Raw genomic sequence first — 15,076 nt, 5'->3', positions numbered from 1 at the left:
TCAACCCACAGGTGCACACAGGCTCTCTTACTAAAGCAGGCTTGCCTGCAGCTGAACTCCTGGTGCCTCTGAGGAACAAAATAGATGTTTGACTTGCTCATAAACAATGTGAGATGTGGTCGATATCATGATGAGTACATGGGGAAGATTTGATTTGATGTTTGAGCTGGAGAAAATATGTTCCTCCCTTCAGCCCCTTGCATGAAACCTCTACCCATGGCTTCATTTGCCAGGTTTGTCTCGAGTGGTGTGCTGCTGTCCTATCTGGTTCTCTTCAGATTCCCATACACCTTTCACTGTGCTTTATGAAAAATGGCAGGATAAATAGGTTTGGGAAGGTGAATACATGCAAGAGTGGCAAGAAATACGTAGTGAACTTGTCCATGCTTTTCTCAGCAACAAACTCCACTAACCAGACAGCCTGGCAAGTCACTTTTACTTTAAAATCCTGGCTGTTCCTGGTGACTGCCCAATGAGTCACAGAGCATAAAAAAAAGCATATTTCTGCTGGTTTTGCCAGAGTATTTAATTACTCCTCTGGCTTACTGTAGGCTCTGAGGAAATGGCAGAGGACTCAGGGCTATTGTCCTTTGTCCTGTAACATTTGCAGCAAGGAAGCACTCTTGCACAACATGCTTTGGAAGTGCAGTGACTGAGGAGAGCTGTACCACACCACAGCACTCTCAGATCTTTGCCCCTCCCAGGTCATGGATCACTTCAGGGATTAATGTCCTGTCTGATCTCTGCCTGTCTGTAAGACTGGAAAAGGGGAAGGTTTTGTTTTGGGATGCAGTAAAACCAATTGTCTCTCTTTCTCTATCCTGAGTCCCTTGTTAGCTGAACACTGGTCTCTTCTGAGACAAAACTGATCCTAAAATATGCACAAAGTTGCTGCAGTTACCTGTACAGAGTGTGCTTTGGAAATCCTTGTTTCTTCAAGGAAAAGTAGAGAGCCTGAAGAACTTGTAGATTAATGGAGATAATTAAATTAAGAGAAGATAAAGGAATAAAATCCTTCCCTTTTTTCTCCTTTTAGAAAGTAGTATTAGGGTGCCAGGCCTGTTTTGGGGTGAAGTCTAGACGGGGCTCAGAGAGGGCAGTGCACTTTTCTGAATCCTGCAACGTGCACGAATAGAGATGCAGGGCTCTGGACTTGTTCACCTGGAGGAGGGAAGACTTAGGAGAAACTTGACAACAGCTTTTCAATACATAAGAAAGGGTTTCCAACATGATGGAGCCAGGCTCCTTACTGAAGTCTGCAGCCAGACAGCAAGAGGTCATGGTCATAAATCCAAACTGTGCAGTTGTCAGCCAGAAACAAGTAAGGGAAAGCAGTAATATGATCATTAAGCATGAGAAGAAGTTACTTCAGGAGGCTGAAGTCTGTCTGTGGAGTGTCTCAAGACATGACTGTACAAAGTGGGAAGCAACCCAGTGCAAATGCAGCATTCACCCAGCTGTGAGCGGGATGCTGGAGGAGAGACCTCCTGGGCTTCTTCCAGTCTGGATGAGGTTGTGAGTGGGATTCTGCCATGGTAAGCAAAAAGCTTTTAATTTACCTACTGTATGGAAATGTAGAAGTCTGAGCTCCTCACCCTCGCTAGAAGCACTGACGCGAGGAATAAAGCTTTGCTCCTGGTAACAAGAAGCGACTGGCGAGGGTGGCAGCGCTGCCTGAGGAGCAGCTCAGCTTCCACCACTGCTTCCATTTCCCTGCGTTCTGCTGGCTGAAAGCCTATTGTCCATTACTGCCATCTCCTGGGAAAAAACCCACAGATTTCCAGCCTCGTCAGCCTGCCCCGTTGTTCTGCCTCAGGGATTTCCTGCCTTTCCCTAGGCTGGCCTCCCTGTTTGTCCAGAGCCATCCTCAGGATGTGGGGTCTCAGCAGTGTAACCTCCACCTCTGTACACCAGTGTTTCTTACCCAGTGGAATCCTGAGCCTTCTCTGTCCAAGTGTTTCAAATGTAAAGCCATAGGAACATTGTTCTTGTCTCGGGGTTTTTTTTTCCCTTCAACACTTAAAAATGTATTGTACTTTGCCCCAAAGTTCTTGCTGCTTCTCAAAAAGATTCCTTAAGGAAGATTCACTGAAGGCGAGGGAATAAGCCACGGCCACTTACTGTTTCGAAATCTCATCTTCTTCTGGAGAGATGAGGAATTTTGAAGTGCAGGTTGGCAGACTGGAATGAGACATCCCCCTCCCCCCAGGAGTGCCTTGGACCCCAGCTCCAGCAAACCACAAGTAGTTGCCTCCTCATGCTTTCTGTATTCCCCTGTTTTGGCTTCCCGTAAAGGACTCCTTGCTCCTTCCTTTCCTGGGACACTGAACTGGCATCAGATTGTTTTTTCAGTTGTGCCTGAATTAGGGTGGGGACTTTCCTGTCCTTGGTGAATCCCATCCTGCCCCGTGATGGCTGATAAACCAGAGCTGCAGAAGTGTTAATGTTTGTGCTGCAGAACAAATGCCCTGCTCCCCTCAAATTCTTTCCTTTGGTCCTTACCTGCACTCCCATGTGAGACACAGCTCTACCCTGACTCCTCAGACACCTGTAGCTGCTGATGGATGTTATATTCAGAAGGAAAATAGCATTTACAGAACACTGGGAGAACTCATAATGTCAACAGCCTCTGTTAATACTGGGCCAAACATTTGCCAGGAAAAACAATCTCTGTGCTGTCCCGATGCATTTAGAGAGACTGTAGTTTGGCTTTTAACTGGAAGAGAAAGAGAATTTTCAGTTCATCTTCCTATATGTCTGGAGTTACAGCTGATAGCTACCAAAGTAGCCTATCAACCCACCTGGGTTTAGGTATAAATAATTCTCCATAGAGGAAAAACCTCATCAAAATGAGAGATCCTTTTATTTCTTTGCTCTGGCTCCATTAAAAGGCATCTATTATTAATGACTCTACTTATAACTATACCATCACCAATTACTCACCTGAGATTTTTCCACACATGAATTTCAATGAGCTCATTTCTAGTGCATGATTCACTGAACTCTGATATCCTGCAAGATTTTAAGAGGAAACAGCAATGCTTTTATCCTCCCCTCCTCTCTGTGAAGGTATTTTTGAAATTATTGTCTGTTCTAACTTTGGAAAAGGGATATAAAGGATATAATTTGTGTGTGTGTGAGTATAATGTGATTTTTATCATATTGTGTTGAAATCAGCATACTTTGCGACATTATCCCCTCATCCCTGCCTTTTGCTGAATTATCAGAGTCACTGAAAAAACAATTGCCATAGCCCTGATGTGTGCATTTAATTCCTTTACTGAGACAAGCCCAGGCTACATTTAGCTCTATCCTAACACAATGACACCTAATTGAGACCAGCATTTTGCTGTCTTTGTCACTGTTTTCTCCATAACGTCCATCCAAACCTCTCCCCTCAATGTGGTAATATATACCTTTTCCAAAGTACAGCACTGTGTACATAATGAAGACATAGAAGATCCACAGCTGCTGGTCTTTTTTGTAGTGGAAACAAATAAAATTGTTCCACTCTTTCTTCACCATTTATCTTAGGCCTCTGATTGAGCTGCTGATACAAGAGTGTCTAGGTTTGTGTCTAGAATTATCTCGAATTGCCCACTACATCTGAAGGCAGATATGCCTTTCACATTCTCCATAAAATTTTTTTCTACCTGAATATTTGTCCTGTGCTACTGAGTTAACACCATGGTTTTTAAAGATATGTCGGCATCATCACTTTCATGACTGAGGGAGCCCAGCCCCAGTTTGCTGCAAGACTGACACTGTGAATTTTTCATATGATCAGACACATTTTAAGGAAACCTGAAACAAGATCCTGGTGCAGAGAATTTCAACACAACTGTCCTGAACTTCAATTGCTGATGATATCAGCTATTGAAAACATGGTCATTTGCTTTTAAGGGCAGGAATACTGTGCCTGCTCTGGCTACAACAAACACAGCTCTGTCACACAAGAGGCTCTGCTTGGATTGCAACAAAACCAGTACCTATTTTGTCTGAGTGGCTCTATTCACACTGCTTAACAGGGCAAGGAGCCGACGGCTCCTAGGTAAAAACCAGTGTGCCTGGGATGGAGGATGAAACAAACCTGCTGGCCAGGCTGTTTACTGGAGGCTGTTTGGGAGATACCTGGTGCATGGGGGAAGAGGGCTTTCCTCAAAGCCTGCAGACTCAGACCTGAAACATGTAGCCACAATTGTGCTGTCCACAGCTATTTCTGATTTTATGATCTGTGTTTCAAAGCAGAAGAGAGATTATACAGATGCTGCTGCCTTCTGTTATTTCCTTAAGCTCCTTCTCACCATACTCTTCAAGAAGAGTTAGGGCTGAATGTAACAGAAGGGCTGGTCTAAATAAAATCTCTTTAGGCTCCTTAGGTCAGTAGATCTAGGGAATGAAAGCTTAAGGTCCTTCTTGGATTTTCAAATATTTTTTTCTCTAAATTAACACCCTAATGTTAGCCAAAGTGAGTTATTTCTGAATTCAGTTAATAAATCCTTTGAACTAAAAGAACTGCTTATTTACATTGCTGTACTGCCCCTAATGTGCAGCTAGAAAAGAGCTCTAGCTTCTCACAACCATCAAGGTCTGTACTTCTCCAAATTCTCATGCTGGTAGAGTATATACATGCTTCAGACCTATTTTCTCTGGCACCCAGATGAAGCAAGCAAGCAGTAAATCCCCCAGGTTTTTTTCAGAAAAAATTCTCTCAAAATTCTGTTAAATTCTGTTATTTTGATGCCTCACACACAGAAGTTCAGAGAGCAAAATCGTTCTGCACTTTGTAGTTTGCGCAGTGGAGAATACTGTGCTCAAGAAACCACAGGAGTTAGTTTTTCCTTTTTGCCTTAAGCTTTTGAAAATAAGCATTAATGTTTGTCAGGAGAGGCCAGCATAAATAGTAGTTTGTTTGTTTTTTTCATTTATTTCATGTGATGCATTGCTTTCCTAGTTAAATTCTAAAACCAGTTTTTGTTTTTCTCTCTTTAGTATTTTGTTAGTATGTTTGGTTCCTGCTTGCAAGCACTGCTTGTCAGACATTAGACAGTTGCTGCAGTTTTGTTGAACATTTGCTAACACATAAGATGCCTGGTTCCCCTTATAGCATTTTTCTGCTCATGTGGGTGCAGGTGCAGATTAAAGACCTCTGTGTAAATTCAATTAAGTTCAACAAAATATAGACTTCATGTTAAATCAGAAGATTAATGGTTACCAAAGAGTGCAAGGGCTCTCAGCCGGCTCAGCAGGGTTGGTTCCCCTCTTGCGTCTGTGGAGGAGTCAGAAAAGCAATCATAAGTAATTATTTTTGACTCGGTGGGTCAATGATTTGAAGATGGTGGGGCAGGTCTGGTTTTACCAGACCAAGCAGTTTAACACCTATGCCTTACCTGGAGCAAGGTGGGGATCCCAGGCATAAGGAGGACAGGGTGTCCCAGTAAAGTAGCATAAAATGGGCTTTCAAGTGATATGGAAAGTGAGCAGGCAGCAGGCTGTCTCTGCACATCCCCCACACAATCCAACAGCAGCACAAGGCACTGCTGATCAATACTTAATTTCCAGAACTGAGCTTGTTCAGGGGGCAAATTCAAAATAAACACAAGTTCTGTTTATCTTTAATGTTGTGGTGTACTTGTAGAAGAAGAAAGGTCCCAAAACCCATGACTGGAATCAGGGCATGGTTTGAACAGCAAAGTGGTGAACAACAGGGCAAAGGCTCTCTTGTCTTTTTGTCTTTGTCCCTCCTTCTTGTCTTTTCACAAAGCTAATGTGACCAGGGACCTTTATCCCAACATCAATTAGTAACACATGAATAAAAAGGTGCAACTACCCAAAATGGCTGGGAGACCACAAAAGTAATTCAGAGCATCCTGATGAGAAATGTACACATTACTCCCTTCTGTACCACCCCTATTCAGGTGGACTGCTGGTGTCCCAGCACTGCTGCCTGCCCAGCACCCCTCATCTGAAAGAAGCAGGCAAAGTCATCTGCAACAAAACCAGGTTTAATTCCCTTCTCTGTGCTCAGGCAGCTGTCTGTCTCTTTGCACTATTTGTGTCATGATTTCCTGCCCACAGTCATACCCTGGTCCTTTTAATAAAGGACTCCTCTGTGGACTCCCTGCTTGCCCATGAGGAAAATCAGATTTTGGGGGTCACACCAATAGGGAGAGATCTGCTGTCACTGCCTTTGCTTCTGACATCCATCACATTGTCTTCATCCACCAGCAGATTTTCACAAATCCCAATATACTTCTTACAATCTGTGGTGATTCCCACTCACAGGAACATTTTCTGATCCTGGTCAGGATCAAGTGATTCTTGAGGTCAGTGTGAGGAACTCTCCTGACTTGATTGCTCACACGTACCCATTATCAAAAAGGTTCACAACAGCCTCATCTTCAACATCCCTCTCCACCAGGATGCTGCAGATGGAGTATTTCCATTGTGGCTGGGCTGTCTGGATCTCCCCAGAAATGCCCAACACTGAGCTTCCCCATCTTCTGTATTCTGGGACGTTGCTCTCAGCAGACTTATCATAAAAATTTCAGTTTGTGAGTTTGGCCATCAGATCCAAAGCTCTTGCTTTGCCTGTGAGAACAGACCTGTGGCAACAGTGCCATTTGTCGCTCCAGCCCGTATTTGATGTCATATTTGCCTTGCAGCTGGGTATCCCACAAAGCAACTTCCCTGAGACCCTGCCAACAAGCAGCAAGCTCTCGGAAGGGCTCGCAGGAGTTCGGTACCAGGCAGCTGCGGTGTGCAGATGTCCCAAGGCGGCCGAACAGCACTGGACGCCCCATTTGCTGCGCTCCACGCTTCCATCCACCTGTTCCCCTCTTCCCCGAGACAAACCCAACGCGAATTTGACGCACTTGTGCATTCCCATACAGACCACGCTTCCTGTAGCGCTGCTTTCACTAAAAGCCCGCGTATCAGACGGAACACATAATTCCCCGGTACTTTGCCAAGCCGGACGCTCAGCCGTGTATTTCCCCGCTGCACCGCCCCCTTTCTCGCACCGAAGGTCGCGGCTCCGCGCTGCGCCCGGCCGGGGCGGGTGGTAGGCCCCGAAGGCCGGCCGGGGCGGTGTGAGGGGGCCGGGCTGTGCCGCTCCCGCCCACGGCGCTCCGGGCGCGCAGCGGGGCTCAGTCGCCATGAGCGGCCTGTGGAGCGCGGCGGGCCCGGCGCGGCAGGGCTGGCTCTGGGGGGCGGCGGCGCTGCTGGCCCTGGGCGCCGTGCTCGGGGCCTGGCGCTGGGCCGGCCCGCGCCGCCGCCGCCGCCTGCAGCGGGTCGGGACGGTGCTCCGGCTCTTCGTGTACCCGGTGAAGTCGTGCCGGGGGGTGTCGGTGCGGCGGGCGCAGGTGACGCCGATGGGGCTGCGCAGCGGGGAGCTGAGGGACAGGTAGGCCGGCCGGGGCCTGGAGCCTCCCGTGGCTCCGCGGCTGTCGGGTGTTTGTTTCCCTGAGGGCCCGGGAAGGAGCACCTGCCGTGCGGGTGCTGCCGAGGCCGGCATTAACGCTGTTGGGCGCCTTTGTGCCCCGTCCCCCGCAGGTTCTGGCTCGTGATCAGGGAGGACGGGCACATGGTGACAGCTCGCCAGGAGCCGCGCCTCGTCCTTATCTCTGCCACCTGTGAAAACGGCCACTTGGTCTTGGAGGCCGGGGACATGGAGAAGATAAGCGTGCCTGTAAAGCTCTCCAAGAAAAATCCCGTCCGCAACTGCAGGTACTGAAGCAGGATTTTTCTTTCCCCCTTCCCTCTCTCTGAATTCTGTCTTTCTCATGTGCTTTTCTTTTTAGGTTTTTGCTAGGAAAATGTTCCTTGCATAAACTTGTTTGTATTCTACTGGCAGTGGCTTTTTGAGCCCCATGAACTTTGTTTCCAGTACAAATGTTTAACCTCCTTTAAGGTACTGAGCTATTTTGTATGTGAAGTGTGAGCTGAAGAGTCTCACTCATCTCTGGCTAAAGTTTGACAGCACTAAAATCTGAAGGAAAGTTTTCTTAGCAGTTAGGAACACTTAATTAATAATATGTGTACATATCAGTTGTGGTAAGTAATCGCATAATTTCAAACTATCGTTCATTTTCTGAAATTAGTTGCCTCTCAGTTATTTCTCAGTAGAAATCATTTGGTGCAGCAGTCTCGTGCAAATGCAAGAGCAGGCCCCTTTTCCCTCAGAGTAGGGGGAGCAGGTAGGTTACTGTCATTGATGGGGCAGTCAACTCTGGGCACATTAACACTGTTTCAGAGCTCACTGTTTCACCAGCTGGTATTGTCTGGTCATGTCTATGTTCTTTAGCTTTCAAAAGAGTGGCCACAAGGAGGTTGCCCTTTGGGAATGATTCATTTTCTATATATTCAAAGGTTTTTACCTTTGAATAAGAAGCTTCACTGAACCGTGATGTTTCCAGCTAACTTGCTGGTGTGTTGTGACTCTCCAGGGTGTTTGGACAGGATATCCAAGGCAGAGACTGTGGTGATGAAGTTGCTCAATGGCTCACCGCCTTCCTGAACTCTGAGCCCTGTCGACTGGTGCACTTTGAGCCCTCCATGGTGCCAAGAAAGTCAAAGGACACAATAGCTCTTTTCCGAAACACAGATGAGGTAAATAAACACTCTTTCTCAGAAGTTTGTCCTTTTTACCATTTCCACCCACCCTCCAGAAACTGCCCATTTTATCTTTGGTGATTGAGCCCAGTTTAGCAAGGTGTGTAGTTGTGTAATAAAACCATGTGAGTATTCTTTTATGTAAAGAGGTGACTTCCTTAACTTTTACTTCAAATTGGTTTTAAACTGTTGACCATTCACAGCTAAAGAGTCTGAAACTGACACTTGAAGAGGAACTATTACATTGCAGAATACAATACCCTTTTGTGTCTCAGTGAATAGAAAAAAGTTACATCTTTAATGATGTTTTGATGGTGTAATCTGTGTTGCATAGAAAGATTACACTCCCTATCTCTTGTTAAATCTGGGAGTATACTGATACAAGTTGTGTTACTTTGTATTTTGTTCAAAGGAATGATGTTTAAACAGGCTGGTTACAGTTGTGGCCCTAGGAATTAAATTAAAAGGAAGTTTCAGAGGTTTTGCCTCTTTTCTGTGGAAGAGGCTTGAAGGTATGTTGTTAAAGAAATGTCATGGAAAGGTATGGAAAGGAGATGCTGTGCTCAGACATCCTTATATCATTTTAGCCGCTGCTGCCCTTCTTTTTTTCTGAACAATTCTCTCAGGAGAAGATACTTTGAATTGTATCAAATGTAAGGTTTTTAAACAAATTAAAATTGTGAGTACCTTGCTTTAGCGATGTTATTATTTGTAGGGCATGTTTGTTGCTGCTCAAAGAGAAGAAGGTATATTCAATTATAGACGTCTATAGATATGCATTTGTTATGTAAGGGCACTGAGACCAATACAGACACAATGTTTCAGCAATAGGGATGTCAGATTAGGAGGGCTGATGTTCTGGAATCATAGCAAGAAAGAAAAGGCAGAATTTTTGGATAGTTATTTCAAGGCTCACCATCTTGTGGTTGAAAGGCATGTACAAGAATGGAGGAAGACTAATGTAAGAGAAAGGCAGGAGGGTTATATACTAAAATTGTTACCAAAATGTCTTTTTTTAAATGCCCCCACCTCTGTGGAACTCCACTTCTTGGAGGCTTAGAGGTTTTTAAATACTGTTCATTTACCTTATTTGCTTATATGGTCCTCCCACTGCCCAGGCATCCTAGACTGATTAATGGACAGCTGTAATTGAGTATGGGCTATTCTGGATGTAGAACTCCCTCTGGTGATGTGATAAGGCAGTTTGAGCACACAAAAATTGCCATGGTGACTGAAACAGGGAAGAGCCTGTTGTTTTCCTTGTTAACTTACTTTCAGGAAAATCAAAACTTGAACAGAGCAGCCTAAAAGGCCACTGGTTCCAATATCTATCTTTTGCTGTGCACTGACTTTCCTCCCCTACTCTTACAGCAACATTAGGATTTGGTGGTGTTTGTTTCTGTAGGTTGCGTATCCTGACTGCAGTCCAGTCTTGATCATCTCTGAAGCTTCAATGGATGATCTAAATACCAGGCTGGAAAAGAAAGCTAAGATACAGAACTTCAGGCCAAATATTTTTGTAACAGACTGCAGTGCTTTTGAGGAGGTAAAATAACTGTCTTAAATGTCTTTTTGAAGGCTTGCTTTTGTTTCTTTGTAACTCAGTTGCTTTGTGTGATGATGCCAACAAGGGTGAGGAAAGCTGCTATGTGATTTTTACAACTGAGTTCCAGAGAGATAAAGCTTCAGCTCACATCAGTGCATGTGAAACACTGATGGAGGTCACAGATCTATGAATGATTATTTCTCAAACTGAAAAAGCTCCTAAAGCTGGAATAGATTTTTATCTCCCAGGAGGATTTGCAATAGAAAGCTTGTGTAGATGACAAGTAAAAACTTACTTCCCCTAAAAATTTCCTTTCTGCAAAACTGTAGATTTACCAGAGGCCACAGATCAGATTATCACCCATACATATGGCAAGAACAAATTGCTTTAGGCTCGGTGCTTCAGACAAGTGTATGTTGGAGAACAGGATTCATTACTTGTGTGTCTCCTTTTTCGGATAGAATCATTAGTGTGTCCTGAATTGGATAAATGCAATGACAGCAGGGTTTTCTCTATATTACTATAGTGTAACTGTGCATATTTTGAAGGTGCTAGTAAAGGTGATCATCTAGAATGGTGCACCTTTTTGTGAATGACTGTGCCACTTCTGGAAAAGTAATTGCATGTGCTTGTGTCTAATATGTGCCTAATGTTTACTTCCCTCAGGACACCTGGGAGGATATTCTTATTGGTGATGTGGAAATGAAAGGGACCGTGTGTTGTGGCAGGTAAACATTGGAGACCTTTATTTTACATAGGAACAAAGAGGTTAATGATAAAAACCCTGACTGATTTGGCACTGTCTGTCATTGCAGGTGTATTTTAACAACTGTTAATCCAGACACTGGGGTCATTGACAGAAAGGAGCCCTTGGAAACATTGAAAAGGTTATAAAAATACTACTGTTTCTTAGACTGTGGGAGAGGATTTGGGTTAGACCCTGACAAATGTGAGACTAGTGTTTTAAAAGTGGTTTGAAGTGTGTGTGGGACATAATAATGCAGTGTGAAGGTCTGTGTATATTGGCTTCCAGTCTACTTCTTGCAATTCTGTGTGATAAGAAAATTCAGGATGTTCCCTTCTTTCTTGCAAACTCCATATTCCCTGTCTCTGTTATATCTGCTACAGTGAAAGCTTGGGGTAGCAGGTATTTAAGGTATCTAAAGGTCTAACTTTGCTTCTTTGACTTTTCTTTATAAAAATATTTTTGTATATATTAAACATGAAGGTGTGAATACAGTCAGGCTTTTTCCCCTCCATATGACCTGCGTGGGTCTTTTTAGCCTAATATTATGAGCAAGGCAAGGCATCATTATTTGCATGTCCTCTCTTTCATCACGGATATTTTGATGTGTAGTTTTTGTTAGCACTTATTCTAAAGAACAGCTTTCTCTTTGCAGTTACCGCTTATGTGACCCATCTGAGAAACACATTTACAAAACCAGCCCTCTCTTTGGGAAATACTTTGCTGTTGACAAAACTGGAACAATTCAAGTTGGAGACCCTGTGTACAAGATGGTCTGGGAATGAAGGAGACTTTGATCACAAGATGCTTTTTCACTTTGATATGCAGATTTTTTTTCCATGTACACAGTCGCCAGCATAACTTTTTCTTCTTCCTTGCAATATTTTTTGTTCTTTTTAAGGTGCAGGAGGTTCTTTGACACTGTGAAGTGCCAGTCATTTCAGATCACGTACTCTTCTGGCCTACCTGTAGTAACCACATCTTTAGATCTTTAGTTTTCCTGGAGGCTGTGGTAGAAGAAACTGATCCATAACAGACTTCACAGCACTACTGCATATCACACCTCCTAAAATTTTGTGTCAACCATAATATTGGAATCCAAATTTGTGTGCAAGAGTTTGCATCACATGTTAGATACATTTAGTGCCTATAAAGAACCACAAAAACAGTCATGCCAAGCACAAAGTGTATTTGTCTTTACAGACAGAGCTGCCTTTACAAGTGATCATGGAGTGCAGATGGCAGGGCTCTGCTTCCCTCATTTGGTCCTAATTATCTTGCCCTGTCTATGTCCAGAGGTAGTTTTTAGCAGTGTTTCTTTCCTTGCAGTTGTTTCCTGAAGATTGCTGCTGTCTCTTGAGATTGGAGCAATATCAGATTGTGAGCTGACTAAATAGTCAGGTGTAGAGGTGGAGGTGCCAGGTAATGATGTGTAAGGCTGTGGGCTTGTTTAGTTTGTGACTTCGGCTTGACAGTTTGAACTGTCAATTTTTATCCTGTGAACAAAACAGTAACACTGAGGCTATAGAGTAGTGATGCATTTGCTAACATAACAGTAGAATTTCCAGTTTGACTAAAAGAACTGGATGTTCACTCTGTCAGAGACTTCATGGGCATTGGAGGGGAAGAAAAGCCCTAGGGAATGATCTGATGTTGAGCCTGCCCTGTTCAAGCTGCTGTCCAGGCCAATACTGTAGGGCTCATGCACAGCTCCTCTCTGGCTCAGTGAATCCCTTTATGTAGACAGTTAGGCTGCTAAGCAGATGTTTGGGAAGCTGCAGTTTGAGCATGTTAACATCCTTACTGGTTCTACATTTAAATCTCTGGTTGTCCCCCAGTCCAGCTCCAATATAACCAAAATGTCAGCTGTTTGTAGGAAGCTGACAATTATATTTTCTGCTGCATAAAACAAATAAGGGAGAAAACTAGTTGAATTACAGCAATGTTATCTTTAAATTGTAACATTCTTTAAATGTTACATGATTTTTTTTTAAAGTAGCCTCGAGGACAAAAGCCAGCCATCTTTCGAATGCTTGTCTGCTTGTTTCTTGTTTATGGATTACTAAATTTGAAAAGTGTTGCCCCTAGCCTAAAAGAAGAAGCAAATTTATTGTGAAGAAGGACAAATATGATCCTATCTGATGTTTAGATTCATCATTTTCTGTTGTAAGTATAAAAAGGGAATTTCAGTGCATGTTCACAACTCAGACCTGTAAAATAAAGAGCCATTGAGCTTTGAGAAAGTGCAGGTGGATGTATGTGGTAAGGCTGAAGCAGTCATGTTGAGCCGGTAGTTTTCTATTATTTGTGAACTCAGAGTTGCTCTGAATGCCATTTTGTTGGCAGGGGTGCTCTGTAAGTATTAAGTTTTCCTGGGACAGACAAGTGCCCAGTTTAAAGTGCATGTTGCATATTTGTGTATTGTTATGCCTGTTACAGCAGCCAGTGGGAAGAAGTGAAAGAAAAATCTTTTAAAAAGAAAAAGAATTCCGAGATTCACTCTTAAAAAGCACATGTTGGAAGTTCTTAGTGTTAGAAGCTGAAAGCTTGTGGAATTCCTAATGGTATCATTAAGCACAGGCAGCCTGCTGGCCTGCCAAAGCAATTAGTTAAGAGTGTGTCTCTTCATTAAGTCACAGAAGTGGAAGGAAAAAGCTGATTTTTTTGCTTGTGGCCAAATGCATTTTTTCCACTGTTATTCTAGTGGCACATCTTTTACATAACACAAATCATGGTATAGATCCCATTGCCCCTCATTAGGCTGCTGTTGATTGGGCTGATTTGGAAATGGGGCTGTCTTTGGAAGAAGAAACTGCCATCTGCATCCCTGTTTGGGAGAGGCCATAGATCTAACCTCCTGATTTACTCCTGTTAAGCCTCTTAGTAGAATATGGCTGGAATCCTAAAACTGGTCTGCATGGGGGGGTGACGCTCAAATCAATTGTATGGCCATTTTGTAAAGCTGAGAGCATGAGTTAGAACATTGCACTGTAAATATCCTCGTATGACTGTTGATTTGCTGTAACTGTAGGAATTGTGTTTGATTTTCTTTAAGTAATTTAGAAAATTGACTGAAAATGTGTCAATCATGAGTCACTGTTTTTTAAATTGTGTGCTTAAACAATTGTTAATTTTTTAACTCTAGAAGAAGAAAACAAAAGTATAAACTTCTAATGAATTCAGCTTTCTTAAGGCGTAACATTTGTTTGTGAATATTTTTTGTTTTCTGCTTCAGCATTTAATTTTGACTATTGTTAGCAGGATCTCATAGTTAAAACTGACGATTGTCTTTTTTAATCCTACCTCTGAATTCAGAAATATATGCAGTTAACCAGAGGATATGTGTAAGAGAGCAGAACCATTAGATATAAATAGTCATCAGACTCAGTTTTGCATCCCTTATGATCCTAGATAAGTGTGCTGGTTTTGCATTAATTGATATTTGGTAAGGAGGGAAGAAAAAAAAGAAGATGTTTATAGACTTGACTTTTTTTTTTCCTAGGGACGTATTAAAATAGAGGAAAATGTTTAAAAGTATGAGAGTTTACTCAAGTCAATCCATGTCATATCTCAGAGTATAATACCAAAAACTTTTTATTACAGCATTTATTGTACCAATAGTTCTTGCAGAGGACTATGTACAAGAATGACAGTTGTTAAAAGCAGAAATTTCTAGGTTGCTTAAGATCTGTGGTGGGTACATGTTCATCCAAGAAAACCTGAGAAAGATCTGCTTCTGCTTTCTGAGGAGAAAAACAGCCTTCCAAAGGCACCACTCTGCTGCTCTGTAAGAAGACGAGATTTACAAATCTTGCCTCTACAAATTGCAAAAATTTTAAAAAGGGCTGCCACAGTGTGTTCATTTCTGGTCTATCCTAGCACCTTAAATTGCCTTTTTGCCTTTTAAGATCCATCAGAAATTCCCTGTGCTAGGTAGCTGCAGGGCTGAGGACTACACATGCAAAGTCTGTTTCTTTTGGGGCAGAAGATTCTAAAAAGTGATGCAGGCATAAAGCCTACATGTGTATCAGCCTTCAGCTGGAAGAGAATATATTTTATTATGTAAAATACTATATTTTACATAATCTTCATTGCATTAATGTTAACAATCTCAAATTAGAATGTCACTGTTACTAGTAATTCTTTGCATTTTATCTGAAGAAATTGGTAAA

General features: G+C 42.9%; 1 protein-coding gene across 1 annotated transcript; it reads left to right on the top strand.

Moving 5' to 3' along the window:
• Positions 1 to 6,971: 6,971 nt before the first annotated feature.
• On the top strand, positions 6,972 to 14,441 carry LOC102065150 (mitochondrial amidoxime reducing component 2). Its single transcript, XM_005482995.4, has 7 exons — positions 6,972 to 7,405; positions 7,555 to 7,728; positions 8,448 to 8,610; positions 10,019 to 10,159; positions 10,826 to 10,887; positions 10,975 to 11,046; positions 11,560 to 14,441. The coding sequence occupies exons 1-7, from the start codon at positions 7,158 to 7,160 to the stop codon at positions 11,687 to 11,689; spliced, it is 990 nt and encodes a 329-aa protein (XP_005483052.1). The 5' UTR covers positions 6,972 to 7,157; the 3' UTR covers positions 11,690 to 14,441.
• Positions 14,442 to 15,076: the final 635 nt, after the last annotated feature.

This window comes from Zonotrichia albicollis, chromosome 3, assembly GCF_047830755.1.
Source record: "Zonotrichia albicollis isolate bZonAlb1 chromosome 3, bZonAlb1.hap1, whole genome shotgun sequence".
Classification (NCBI taxonomy): domain Eukaryota; kingdom Metazoa; phylum Chordata; class Aves; order Passeriformes; family Passerellidae; genus Zonotrichia; species Zonotrichia albicollis.
Note: the sequence above shows the minus strand (reverse complement) of the source record. Positions and strands in the feature narration are given on the sequence as shown.

Coding starts and splice junctions, on each gene's coding strand:
- LOC102065150 (XM_005482995.4), top strand. CDS start 7,158: ATGAGCGGCCTGTGGAGCGCGGCGGGCCCGGCGCGGCAGGGCTGGCTC. Junction 8,611..10,018: donor TTTTCCGAAACACAGATGAG/GTAAATAAACAC, acceptor TTGTTTCTGTAG/GTTGCGTATCCTGACTGCAG. Junction 11,047..11,559: donor CCCTTGGAAACATTGAAAAG/GTTATAAAAATA, acceptor TTCTCTTTGCAG/TTACCGCTTATGTGACCCAT.